This window comes from Cygnus atratus, chromosome 2, assembly GCF_013377495.2.
Source record: "Cygnus atratus isolate AKBS03 ecotype Queensland, Australia chromosome 2, CAtr_DNAZoo_HiC_assembly, whole genome shotgun sequence".
NCBI lineage: Eukaryota > Metazoa > Chordata > Aves > Anseriformes > Anatidae > Cygnus > Cygnus atratus.
Genome location: NC_066363.1, coordinates 41,285,154 through 41,299,489, shown reverse-complemented (window position 1 = coordinate 41,299,489; position 14,336 = coordinate 41,285,154). Strand labels below are relative to the sequence as shown.

The following is a 14,336-nucleotide window of genomic DNA, read 5'->3' as shown; positions in this document are numbered from 1 at the left end:
GATCTGAAACAAGTAATTGCTAGGGATTTGTAAATTCAGATAATGCTAAAGTTTAAGTAGGTGGCTGAGTCTTGTGTACATTATTCAAGTACACATCAGATTTTTGTAATCACTTCCTCAAAGACTTTTGAAGAATTTATTCTCAAAAGTCTTAGAATTGTCTACTGACACAGGTGATCTGAAACAATACATTTGAGCAAATGGAAATTTTAGTAAACAGGTTGCTGGAAAAACAAACAGCTTCAGTCAGCTAGAAAAGTTTATTCACAACTATAATATTCTTGTATAAACTTCCTTTTTTAGATAAACCATTCTGTAATTTTCAGAAGCAGTTAGCACATTTAGCAGTTAGCACATTCAGTTAGCACATTCCCTGGGCTGTGGGCTATAAGATTGTAATTCAAATTTTAAGGCATCAGGTACCAAAACAAAAATGTCATGGTCTAGTGATTCAAAGCACTGACCCAGTATAAACTCAAGCTGCCAACACAAAATTGCTCAAAGGGGTTGTTCAGTAATTTGTGGGATAGGTAACTTCAAACTGTCTGACTTTCTGTGGTTCTGCAGTTGTGTGTTTGATTGGACCTTTCATAGTTAGCCCAAATTTCTTTTTAATAGTTCCTTGTTTTTGTCTTACCCACTTCCTATGCTCAGATGTATTGTTCTTTGACATCTTCTATCCTCATTCCTTGTCCAGCTGGATGTTCACCACACATTCACTCAACTTTTTTTTGTTATCTTTGCCTCGGATCTTGACTAATCCAAATATTTAGAAACTTGTGGCCACCTCTTCCTTTTCACTTTGGCTTCAGCATAAGCTCTGTGGCTGCAGTGGCCACAACTTAATGACAGGCTCTGTATCAGTGGCTCCAGGTGGAGGCTGTACCATCTGCCTCTCTACGGTCTGCCCTGATACTTTCCTCTTCTCGGATTACCACAAGAACCACACAACTCAGTTTTGAGAAGGGAAATGCAAATGCACATCCTGACATAGTCATCGATTCCAGTCACAACTGGTGGTAAAACGAAGCTATGCATGAAAGGTTGCCCTTTCCATTTCCCCTCCATAATTGCTAATCATGTATCAAACTAGAGACTGTATCAGAGGTGACTGAATTTTAGCTCAGGAGAGCAAAATACCATTTTTTTAGACATTTCCCAGAATGAAAGCTTAGTGGGCTTTTCTGTTGGCTCCATCAGTCATCACTTCTCTCCATGGCTTCGACAAGTCCACGTGCCCTACATAGGATCGACTCTGTCACCTTCTTGCCATCCCTTGAATGAGTAGATGTGACTTTCTGCCATCAGCAAGCAGCCTTGATACCCACTCTGGATACATCACGGATTTCTCCTGGCTGGAAGGCTGGAGAAACACACTATTAACAGGGACTTTCGAGGAGCAAGAAGACTCTTGTTAGGTAAAGATTAATCACCACTTCCATTTTTTTTGCCCAAAGAGTCTTGAGTGAACTGCTAGGAAAAAAACTACATGCCTTAGTCAAAAAGATAATCCCTTTTGGAAAGAAGCTGATGTTGTTGGATGATCCAGCAATAGGAAGACTCTTCTTAATTGTCGTGGAACTGTGGCCTGAAATTCATTCAGAGCTAAGGCAGTATGAGTGTGTTGATAACCATCATGGTGTACTACCACAATCCTACTCAAAGATTTATTGGTTATTTGGCAAATGTTAACAAATCATGATGAAATTTTAAAATGCTGTAGAAAATACAATTTACTTTCTTACAAATGTAAACGTTTGATATTACAATATGCATTGTTTTATACCTTATCACAACTATATACGATGTGAAATGTATAGCGTCATGCACATCAACTTAGTTACATAAGTATTTTAGATCAAAATCGCAAGTTACACCTTTTTTCCTGTGTAATTTGCAGAAAACTGACAGCCGTGATCACTTATTTAGGTAGGTGGTTGTATCTGAGCATGTGGATAAGAGTCCACTCAGAGTGGATAAGTGTACATGGTTTCACAAATAGGCAAGTTTTATGCCCTTTAATTCTGGTGCCTGAAAAGCTGCAGAGAAACAGAAGTTTTTATTAAACAGCAAGCAAACTTAAATAGAAACAGCAAATGATTTGCAATCAAAGTATTTATAGATCATACATACGGATGTCTTAATGCTAAAGTAATTACAGGCTGCACTTTAGACTTGAGTAAAAAGAATGGGAATGAGGGCAAGGAAAAATCTGTGCATAAAGTAATTATACACAAAGTAATATTACACTAAATATTTTGCTTACTAAAAACAAATACTGAAACCACTAGTGATGCTGGTGTAAGTAGACAATTGTAATGAAAATCTGTAGGGTATTTCTATTCATGTTATGGTCTTCAGCTGGGAGAAAAACTGATGAATTTAAAGAGGAATTTTGTGTATATCATCTCAAAGGGATTATTAATTTAACATGTCACACTGTAAATGTAAAGTATTTCACAAAAACTGATAGGATGTGACTGGGGCTGATGGCATCCAGCAAAGAAATCCCACTCTTATCAAAATGTTATGGTGCTTAAATTCAATTCATGCTTAAATTTAACTCTGTTTGTTTTAGCAGGAATCACGATGAATGGTCTAGTCTCACTTCTTCACCTCTGAAATCCATGGAGGCAGCTGTCTGTACACTCCTAAGAACTTTGCCATACCATCCTGCGTGGCGAGGAATACAACCACTCAACATACACACATACCTATTACGGATAAAATCAATATAAACAATAAGCCAGTAACATGCTGGGCTACGTCCACAGTCTCACAGGTAGCGTAGGATAGGATGAGAATTAAATGAAAAGCAACTTGGACAAAATAATTTCAAAGGTGTGTAAAGAAAATGCTTGGAGGAACTTCAGCCTCACCTCCTATATTTATTCCAGCGTGACACATAGACTGAGCATGTCTGACCATGCACATTCAAAGATCAACAACTGCCAAAAAGAACCCCCCCCTGTCTTTCTGTAACCTATATAGAATTGGCTGTCTTCAAGCTAGATTGCTATCTAAAGCTTGGCTCAAGATAAATGAGTACAAAAAAACACACTTCCCACGCTGAGAACAGCCTATTTACTAAACAGCTGGAGCTAATGAGAAGTGAGTACACTCATGTCTGTGACTTGTTCTATTTCTACTGCATATATTAGTGGTTTTCTACCAATGCAAAAAGCTTGGAACAGATGCACTCATGCTATTTCTTCTAGTCCTCCTGATACTCACTGTAGCTACCCTGGTTCACTAAACCTACTTCATTGTACCAGGTCCTATGTACATATTTGAGAATTAGAAAAAAAAACAATTCTAATCAGCAAGTCCAACCCTGAAGCACTAGGCAGAGCCCCGTGAGTGCTACCTTCTTGTTCTGCAAGAAACACTCTTTCTTATCTTGCCCAAGTAGAAGAAAACCTAGGCTGCAGCTCAGGGGCACATGGAGCTGCAGTAAAACGGGGCTGGAATAGATAACGTACTGTCCACGCTAGGCAGATGCCATTATTTTCTGTAATCCCTGTGCAGCACTTAGATATTAGTTTAGCAGGTTCCTTAGAAACTGACAGAGTAAAATTATGCTAAATAAGCTATATTTACTATAAATTCTTCTGATCCTTCCCTTGAGGCGTAATTGAACATTACGACTGCCTCCTCAAAAGCAGCTGCTCAGTTTCCAACCTTTTCACTACTTCAAAAAAGCATTCTGTGAAGGAAAACCTTTACATTATTACTATTCAATTGAAATTGTGCTCTTCGGATATCAATTTGTCTACCAAGTGGGATGCAGGGCTGCTACTACCCCCTCCTTTTGTGACTTTGCTGTGGGAGCAATCCAAGGAGCTGAGGGGAGGGCTTCTGCGTTTCACACACCAGAATGAAAATCACTAATTGGGAAGCTGCATGTTGTGACACATTTCCTTAAGCCTGTCAAAAACCTACGGCCGCAATATTTGTTTAATTTTGCTTCTGGTGGAAAGCGAAAGTGTCTTGAACTGTAAATATTTTTCATGCCCAGACCCCAAATAAGACGAATTTCAAGCTCTGGTGGTGGAGGCAGCTGCTAAGTCGCACCGTGCGACATTTTAGTTGTTGGTGGTGGTTGTTTTCACCAAAATGACAAATGTTTTGGAAAAGGATTGTGTAGCATGTATGGAACGGGGTGCCTCGTTACATGACCCTACAAGAAGGCGAGGCGGGGCTGGCTGAAGGGGGACTGGACACGGGGATGCTCAGGAGCCCCCCAAAAATGGGGGAAACGGGAAAAGGGGGCCGTGCCGACCCCGACCCCCAGCGCCTCCCCTCAAGGGCCTTGAGGGGAGGGGGCCGGGGGAGGCCGCGGCCCTTACGCCCCGCCCCTCCCCTCGCGGCGCGCGCCAGCGCCCCCGCGCGGCGCCGCGGCTTTTCCTCCCTGTTGCCACCCGCAGTGACGTACACCGCGGCCCCGCCGGCCGACCCTTCCCATTGGCCGGCGGCCCTCGCAGCGAGCCCCGCACCCGACGCGTGATTGGCGGCTGGGCGCGGGGACAGGGCTCCGGTGGCGGCGGTGTGGGGGGGGGGCCGCAGCCCGGTCCGGCGGCGGCGCTGTGGCGGCGGCCGGGGCCCGCCATTGTCTGGGCACCGGGGGCGGCGGGGGGCAGTGGGGCCGGGGAGGCGAGGGGAAGGGGGGGGCGGGGCGTGCGTGCGTGCGTGAGGGGAGCGGGGGGGGGTGCGCGGGCACGCGCGGGCGGGTGCGCGGGCGGGGGCGGGGCGTGAGGGGGGCATTTTGTTATTAACCTCGCGCCGGGCCTTTGTGGCGGTGGGGGGAGGCGGCGGGGCTGAGGCGGCAGGAGGGGAGCGGCGGTCGGGCACTGAGGGCAGCGCGAGCCGCCAGGCTCGGCCGGGCTCTCTGCTGCCGCCCGGCCTCCAGTTGGGGAGGGGAGGCGCTTTTGTGCGTGCGGCGCGGCCCCGCCGCTGCCCTTCCCTCCTCAGCCTCCTCCGCCTGGGTTTCCGCTCGGCCCCGGCATGAACTAGGGGCCGGGCCCGGGGGCTGCGGGTGTCGGGGCTGCGGGAGGGCGCTGAGGGGGCCGCGGGGCCCGGGCCGGGGCCGGGGCCGGGGCCGGGTCGCGGGGTGAGGCGCGGCGCGGCGTTGGGGCCGGCCCTCTCGGCTGCCGCCTTCGCGTCGCCTGAGGAGAGACGGGCGGAAAATGGCAAAGTCCGGAGGAGGAGGAGGTGGCGGAGGAGGAGGAGGAGGAGGAGGCAGCGGGGGACTGACTTGGGTGGTAAGTTGGGGGGGGGGGAGTGAGTTGTTGAGGTGATTTTTTTGTTGTCTGGGTTTTGTTTCTTTTTTGCGTCCCTTGTGTGTGTGGGCCGGTTTTTAAACGACGAAGCAAGCGAGGGCCTGCGTGAAGGGGCAGCCCGCACAGCTGCTCCGTGGGGGTCCGGGCTGAGGGAAGGTGCCCGGGTTGGCCCCTGGGTCACAGGAGGGGGCTGACAGCCCCGGGGGGGGGGTCCTCGGGGTGCCGGGGCTGCAGGGGGGAGGTCGGTGTGTGGGCCGGGAGGGAGGAAGGAGCCCCCTGCCTCGGAGGGGATCGCTCGGTAGCGGCGTTGTGAAGCGGTCCTTCTCAAGCGAGCTGTCTGTCGCCCTGTACAAGTCGCAGTTGCTGCTTCTCGGTCCTGCAGCACCATGAAGCCTTTGTGGGCTACCGAAGGGGTCGTGCTTTGATCCCAGCCTCTTTCACGAGTCAAAGATGAAGCCCCAAAGTTCTGGGGGTGGGTAATGAGGCGTTCAGGAGGCTGGAGCCGTGTGCGCTAAGTTGTACCTTGGAGTTAAACTTCATTGTCTTCCACAAGGTACCACGTTATAACAGGGCTGAGAAGGTGGGGGTCTGTTTGTTTTCTTTTTTTTTTTTGTTTCTTTAACTGCTTTTCATGAATCAAACAGCAGTGATAAGACTTGAGAGGGTGCAGGTGATAAGTGCCTCTAGGACTAGTGAATCACTCTGAAAAGTTCTGAAGTCTTTTGAGGGTATTGGCCTTGGCGTACAGCACTGAGGGATGCTGTGCGGGTCTGTGGTGGTAGTGGGGAGGAGGAGCAAAGATGCCCTGAAGGGGTCTGGTTCATCCAATCAGTAACTTCCCTGCCTCTTGCTTTCTGGATGTGGAGTTCAAAATGGGGTAACTTATTTAATGGTGAAGTAAAAAAAGATGGTGCATCTTGATGGATGGTGAGGTAGCTGTGTCTTTAATCAGATGCATGTGCTTTATGGAGTTAGGAACTTTAAGAAGTCTTGTTTAAAAGAGTAATGAACAAACTTGTTCTTCTGTTGTGTCTTTCTGCATCTTTGAGCTTTTGGGGAAAAAAACACAAATGTATTACTGAGGTGAACAAATCCTATGTATTCTGATGGTGGGTGATTTCTGTGGCTCTAATTATTGCATTTTATGTTGTTAATTCTCTTTCATTTTAAGAAGCTTGCAGCATGAAAAGGTATATAAAAATGAGTACGTTTCTGGGTGTGTCACTTGAAATTAGACAGTTTAGATATGGGAACAGCCTAAGTAAAGAAGCTAAAATTGTTCTACTTTCCTTTCTGCAATAATATGTGATCTTTATCATCTGGTCTTTGGTTAGCCCTTCAGAATTAAGGCTTCTACAGTATAGGTTGGACGAGTAATTGAAAGTTTTACACCTCATATAGAAAACTGCAGAATGAAGTGTGGAAATCACTGAGTAGGCATTTTTAATGAAACGTTCTTGAGTCTAATGGGGATGAAAGTATGGTGAGTCAACGGTTTTCTACAATTGGAAGTAATTGGGCTCTTCCTTCTCTAAAAGCAGTGAAGAATAAAGTGTTTTTGTCCTATCACAGTAGTTGTGGAGAAATAATTAGATCTTAGTTAAGACCCTGTGTTGACTCTGTTCAGAAAGCCATAAGGCTTTGTTTCTTTCTCTTATGTGCATCTTAAATGCTGAAGGTAGGATCCCTGAGGCAGTTCCTAACGCCAAACCCGTTTTCTGTCAACTATAGAATAGTGGCATACAGAAGAGCAATACTGGGGCAGTGGTTAGCAGTTGGTTTAGTGTGTTAGGTGGAAAAAATGGTCCAGATGTTGGTTTATGTGTAGGTACGATGTGCTGGCCTTGAGGTTGAGATGTACAGAGTTGTGGACAATTAGGGACAGTTTCAGTCTTCTGGTTTCAGTCTGCTTGGCCTACGTCTGCTGGATATGTAGGTACTTGCTATTTGATTTTAAGCTCTTTTGAAACTACCTTGAGGGGTTTTTTTAGGCTTTATATTACTGTGGTGAAACAATCAGGATGCTTATTTTCTGAATAATGTATTTCTATTGTTAGTGGTTTCTTTTTAAGACCATAGGAGTTAAACAATTGAAGAGGAACAGAAATAAGTCTAAGCCCTGAAGAGGGGGGAACATGTTTAAAAATTAATCTGATGGTAGTTTGTATTTCAAATTAGCAAATCCTAGATGTGTAACCTGGTTCTCACATCTTACTAAGAGTTGTCTATGTAATTTTGGCTTTGATTGTGATTTAAACAGTGTGCTTGTTCTTAGGTTCAACTACGTAGGAAAGAATTGTACACAATTTTGAAAGAGTTAAGGTATTCTTTAAGGTACAGAACTTATCTTGGAGTGAATTTCCTACTGGAATGTCCTACAAGTATCAGGTGATACCTACTTTCTCTTTTAGAGGCAAGATGAATTATGTGGCTGTGGAAACAAACAGCAAGTCATTCATTTTTAGCTACCTAGTAGCTTAGGTTAGTAACAGAACCTGAAGAAATGTAACTAGCAGTGGTGGGCTGGGAAGCAGGCACAACTCTTGGTGATAGGCGCCCATGAGAGTACACCCATTTAAAAAGTTTATTAGGAAAACCGTATATTGTTGTAAAACTGAAAACAAACTAGGATAACTTCAAACTTATAAATTGTACTAGTTATTTTTTGAGGAGTGTTTTTGTCGCCCAGCTGATTGAGTGTACTTGCAGCTCCCACTGTCCCCGTCATGCTGTAATAGTTGATAAAAGGTGGAGTTTCAACCAACAGTTTTACATTAGTTATTTTTTGTGGATGATCTCCAAGGGTCACCCAGAAACATGTTAAGTTGTGTTATGAGTTAGTTACAAAAGCATTGATCTGTAAAGTAGAGGAGTTTCTGTTGGTAAACATAATGACACTTTCTAATGCTAGAAAAACTTGCTTTAAACAAAACAAGCCATTCTTATCTTCACCCTTTCTTTGTGTTTAGGGACAACTGGAAATGAGCTGTAATGGTACAGTAATAGTGCTTTTTTAAATATTCCCTGTATTGTCCAAGTGAAATAATTTCAAGTAACTCTGTGAGGTGTGTTTGCTCTGATGCAGTGGTAACGCGCACGCAACCATTGAAGTGGTTTCAAACAAGCAATACTTTCGCAGTAACTTGTGGGAATGTTTTCAAGGCTTTCTTCTTGACCCTAAAAGCTACGTGAGCCGTATAAATAAAAGCTGAGACTCCTGAAAATAGCTGAAGACTTCAAACACCACTTCCATTTTCCAGCTCTTTGTGAAGGAAACACTTCTAGGAAACACTAGCTTAATGTGAATATATGCTAAGCATTAATGAGACTTTTTAAAAAAAAAGTTTCTACCATAGATCTATGTGTTCCTTGAAAAGAGTAGAATGGCAGTGGTATGTATACCAGTTTGGTTTTAACTGGTTCATACGTGGCTTGAATAAATAACTTACCTGTAAGTGAAAAGATAGCAAATATTTAAATAATTTAAATTCATCTATTAGCACTTCTCAATAGTTCCAGAGTTAACACTGACAATAACTTTCGGCTTACAAAACACAAAGAACATCTATGCAATAGAGAGGACATTACACTCAAAACAACAACGACAAAAAAACCACCAAACCTCTGTTAAAGGGTCCTTGTCTCTCTTTTATCACTTCATTTGGAAACAAATACTCTGAACTGTAATAAAGGATTAGCTTTCAATAGTTTGACTTAGCTGTTAGTAATTTGTTTCAAGAGGATTAAAACAAATCTTTGTCTGAATAATGCCTGATAGTGTCCAGTGATAGGCCATAATTTGCTTCCCGAGGTTTCTGAACTAGGTGGTTTCTAACTTCATGGGTAAGCTTTTCCATCTGAAATCTGGCTAGGTTTTCTCCTTCCACAAGTACCTGCGCACTGCTGCTGTATGTACTCCATCCGGCACCCTGTTCAGGAACAGAGGCTTTTGAGTGGAACAAGACAGGAGTTCCCTTCTTCTGTCCCTGCAGTGAGTCTATGTAAGTCTAGTCCTGTCAGCCAACAGAGTTCTGCCTGCCTCAAGTACAGTTAAGCAAACATGACTAGTAGTAAGACCAAATCCTGATCATATCCTCACATTTTAAAAATTAACGCACCATCCTAGAGAGGAACCAGATGTAAACAGTTCTTTATTCTTTTAATTGCCATTTATTACCACTTTATTCTGTTCAAAAGCAGGAAAAAGTGGTTGAAGTTCCTACCCTTAGCCTCTAGACCTTTTCAGTTGCCTTTATAGAACCCAGGTTAAAGTTCAGAATGATCTTTCTATTCTTGCCATTTATTTATTTTTTAACCTGGATCAAGCATTCTGTTTCTCCCCTGGCTGAAGCTATGCCTAGGACAGTTCTTGTAACTGTGTATACCATTAGTTACTTTCTTATCGTTCCCCTGACACCTTGTGGTGTCTCCAGGGGAAAAGAGGTCTTCAGCTGTTGCCGTGCGTTGATTCATTGGTCTCTTGTTTTAATAAGCATCTATCTTTTATTTTGTTATAACGCTGTCCAAAGAACTGTGGTTTGTGTTTTTGCTTTCTTCCCCTTTTTACCATGTTATGCAATGGAAGGGAGGTCTGACCTCAGGATGGTACTGCTACGTTTCATTAAACCTAATGCAGTTTGTGGGTGTTCTGGAGCAGTGTAGTCTGTCAGCAGTCAAGGGGGAGCTGCATTTCCTTCTGCTTCTGTTGATTTTTCTGGTTCTGGTGCCCTTAAGAAAGCAGAGGTGCAAAGAGGTGTGATGGTTCACTTGGATATTCGAGCACTAGAGGAAAACGTTTGTGGCTTGCTTTGGCAAGTCGGATGCAATTGTTCTGATTCATCAGATGTTACGGCTTGCCTGCCAGAAGAGAACGTTGTTACCTCTTATCCTCTACTCTCCGCACAACCATCCAGTGAAATACTTTTGTCGTCTTCTTGTTAGACAGCTAAATAATGCAGGGTCAAAGATGTAATGGAGATGATGCTAGGCAGAGACTTGGTGATGGAATAAGATCAGGGCGACCTCTGTGTGACTGCAGCTGAGCCAGACTTGCAGCTTAATATTACGCACCTTCACCCCGTGTGCTCTGTGCTGGGAGAAAGACTTCTTACAGCATCAGTGAGAGAATGCTGAATGCCTGGAAGTGAGGGACTAACAGGATCGTAATGAACTCTAGGAAGGTATGTATATCTTGGAGGGAAAGGTGGTTAAAGGAAAATGCATTGAAGATTAAGTGTTTGTCAGGGGAAGGTGTACATTCAAGTACGTGCCCTCTGTTAATGGTCGGTCTGTCTAGATTTGTGTGTATATGTAAAATTTCCGTGCTAACCATACTGCATTAGATGTGAACTAAAATTACACTGTTTAGATGGATAAAGTAACCTTTCCAATAAAAGAGCATATAAGTAGCCTAAGGTAGGCAGTTTAAACCATAACTTTTTGCAAACCTAAATCTAGTGTCTAATTTTCATAAACCTTGTTTTCCAAAAGTAGACTTTTAACTTGTGTGTGAACTGTGCCTATGTGCAAAAGCTGTCTTCAAATACACATTTATATTTCAATTAATTAAAAGCATCAAATATGACTCTTAAGGTTTCTGTCATGGATTTTTGCCCTGGGGCGGGGCGGGGTAGGGAGGGAGTGCAGACAAAAACTAAGCAAGCAAAAAAGCTCACTACCACCAAAACTGATGTGAAATATATGGAGAGAACTTGGAAATGAAAACTTTTTTTTTTCAACTTGGATCATTTAAAATAGTCTTTTTTTTTGTCACCACTCACAAAGAAAATATTGTTCTGCTCAATATGCTCAATACAGGTGTTTTCAAAGATTTCAAAAGTGTATCAAGCAAAAATACATAGTTCTAAATGTGGTTAACTGTTTGAAGAAGCCTGTTTTGAAAATTGTATGCTTGGAGAATTAGAGGTGTCCTCTCAAATACACGTAGTGAAACCCAAGTACCTTAGAAGAAGATATTTTAATGTTGATATCCCATATTTAAATACTGAAGTGAATATTAAGTCAAGACATGTAAAATGTTTTTACTGAACTTCAAAAATAAATAGTAAAATTTAAAATAAAACCTAAGATTTAGCAACCAGTGAAGGTATAAATATTAAACATACTAAATGTTTGTTTATAAACATAGGAGAAAATAATTCCTCTGAAGTAAAATGATAGATCACCTCTTTATTTATATATATAAAATATATTTTGGTTCAGAAAATGTTTCCTTGCTCTCTTCTTCAGGTAGTTCAGTAATGAGTATATAAAGGGCTGATCTGAAAATCAGGGAAAAATTTCAGCTTCACCCCTCCATAAATGAGGATCAGATCTGCTAGTTTCAAAACTCCAGTGTGATCACACGTGCTCTTACTCTTAGGGACTGAGTCCTTTTAATTATGTTCAGAAGTGCATGCTAAACTTTTTCTGTGATATCGGTTCATCTAGTTTCATTTAATAAAGCTATTTTAAAATGCCGTCTGCATCTTAATGCAGTTCTAATTTACATATAAATACACTTTGCCACTGAAAGCAAATTAAAGCACCACTTCCAATTTTTTATTTTTAATGATAAATCTGCGTATTTATTACAGCGTACACATCTAAGTAATTCACTTTTTTTTAGCAACAAAGTAAAAGGACATCAGCACAGCTAGTGTAAAGGTTGCTTAAGTTAGAATGTGTTTGAAAGGCTTAGATCTAAACATCAGAGCTGTATTTTCCTTTGGATATAATTTTAAAAGTTACCTTAAAAGGAAAAAAAAAAGATGCAAAACAGGGCTAAAATTGTTTAATCTTCTGTATGGATTTTTCTTGACATGTGAGGTAGAACTGCAAATGAGATATTAAGCTGTCCGCCTTTAGTGGAAGATTTATGTCCTTAAGAGGTGCTCAGGTTTGGTACTCTTCCTTTAATTGAATGAGTGGACATGCCCTAGGCTGAGGTTTCCTGTTCGTTATCAAAGATGTTGAATGTTTTGAGAACAGATGTATGAAGAACTGGGCAAATGTCTGCAAGGTGCCACAAACTCACGTGCCAGCTTTCTCAATCTGTGAGGGAATCTTCAGGGGGAGAGAGAGAGAGAGAGAGAGAGAGAGAGAGAGAGAGAGAGAGAGAGAGAGAGAGAGAGAGAGAGAGAGAGAGAGAGAGAGAGAGAGAGAGAGAGAGAGAGAGAGAGAGAGAGAGAGAGAGAGAGAGAGAGAGAGAGAGAGAGAGAGAGAGAGAGAGAGAGAGAGAGAGAGAGAGAGAGAGAGAGAGAGAGAGAGAGAGAGAGAGAGAGAGAGAGAGAGAGAGAGAGCGCGCAAAGAGCAATATTTTCATGTCACAACAGAATGACAGGAGCTGTAAGATAACACAGAAAAGTGACTTTCTTATATATCAAAAGAATCCAAGATAAATAGAAAAAATAAATGGTTAATAAGTGTTCTTTTCCTTGTACCAGAATGTCTGATTCTCCAGTAAGCTTGTACAGAAAAATGGGCCCATAGACCACTCGTTTCTACTAGTGGATGGAAAATATGGGGAAAGCTCCATTTGCTTCTTGAGCTGATTTTATTGTGAGCTCAGTTCTGGTTCCACTGTATGGAGAAGCAGGGGAGGAGAGAAGAAAAGTTTTCATTTTTGGCAGTGGTTAACTGTTGTTTTCTGTAACAGGGAAATCTGACCATCCTCAAGGCATTCTATGAAACATCACAAAAAGCATTGATATAATATGTTGTTTTGAGTCCAAATTGTTCAAACCAGGAGTTTAAATTCCTATCTTTTTCTATTTTTCCTTTTAAAGTAAAGGAGCTGGTTAGTAGGCTAGAGCAAGACTGGTTCTGGATGAGTTTGCTGGAAACTTTTTCTTTACATTATCTTTGGGGAAGATGCAATAGAGAGATTTAGTTCATGCCACCAACAATATGCAATGGTCTATGCAAATTTGCTTTGCTAATAGGGAACTGTTACTTTAGTGTGTTTTCATCTTGGGAGGAGAGCCAAACCATTTGTTAAACACAGCAGGGAAGTGGTTTCATTTGAAACTCCCTCGTTTTGTTTTCATGGTGGGAGGTATTCTCAGTCAGAGTTTTCTTTGGGAAAATTGCAAAATGTTGAGATACCAATGTATTCATCCTGTATCTTTATAAGACAACAGGAGGCCATTACAGTCTAGTATATAACACTGGGCTACAGTAAGTTATCCATAGAGCTACCTACTAATTAGCATATTACACCTATAACTTTTTGAGGTGTAGCATGTTTTCAGAAGAGGTAGGGTTTTTTTGAAGTGTAAGTGCCAGAAAATCTACCATGTCCCTGGATTCTGTTACTTAATTAACCTCCCTAGGTTTTACAGCTTAATTACACGCAAAAGCTACTGTCTTGTCCCACTAAATGTGCTTATCCTACACTTTATTTAAGGAAATGTAGGACACAAGCAGTGTGCTTTTCTGAAGTCTCATGTCCCAGGGCTGCATTTATGTTTCAGGAAAACAATCTTTGCAAGTGCATGCCTTAGTTCTAGACTAAGGCAGAATAGACTAAACCCAGGTGAAGATGACCTCATATCCTGATGTCTCGTCTCTGTTCATCTACAGCCATTCTTGAATTTTCCTACTGAAGTATTTAATACGGTGCTAAGATTAGCACAATGAGAACTTCCTTTCACAATGGAGTAAATGCTGTAATTTTATTTGTCTCAGTCTAATCTCTTTTTTTTGTTTGCCCGGAGCACAGCATTAAGGACAAATGTCCAAAAGACAAAATCAAAACATGACCACTCTGCATCAACCACAACTTGTATGCTAGGTTAACATGGGGAAGAAAGAATGACTGGGCAGACTAAAGAAATAACAGTACGTGGCCAAAATAGTTGTATTCTAGTCTTCTAGTACTTCTTTCTTTCTTCTTTTTTTTTTGTTTAGGAATAACAGCTAATACTGTGGAAGAGAAGACAGTGGCTAGTACAGTACTAAGTCTGTGTAAGTGAGGAAAGATTAACCATTTTTAGGATTTTCAAATTCATGTTTTTTTCAGCAGTGGGAAATTCAGCTACTTTAAAAAAAAAAAAA

The 14,336-nt window shown here is 42.1% G+C and overlaps 1 protein-coding gene across 1 annotated transcript in view; it reads left to right on the top strand.

The window, feature by feature from the left end:
* The first annotated feature begins 5,090 nt into the window (after window positions 1-5,090).
* The window catches only part of TOP2B (DNA topoisomerase II beta), a 64,341-nt gene continuing 55,095 nt past the window's right edge, over window positions 5,091-14,336 (top strand). The window contains exon 1 of the mRNA XM_035556373.2: window positions 5,091-5,261. Coding sequence (XP_035412266.1) covers window positions 5,187-5,261 — 75 coding nt within the window. The 5' untranslated portion in view covers window positions 5,091-5,186. The remainder of the gene's footprint in view (window positions 5,262-14,336) is intronic.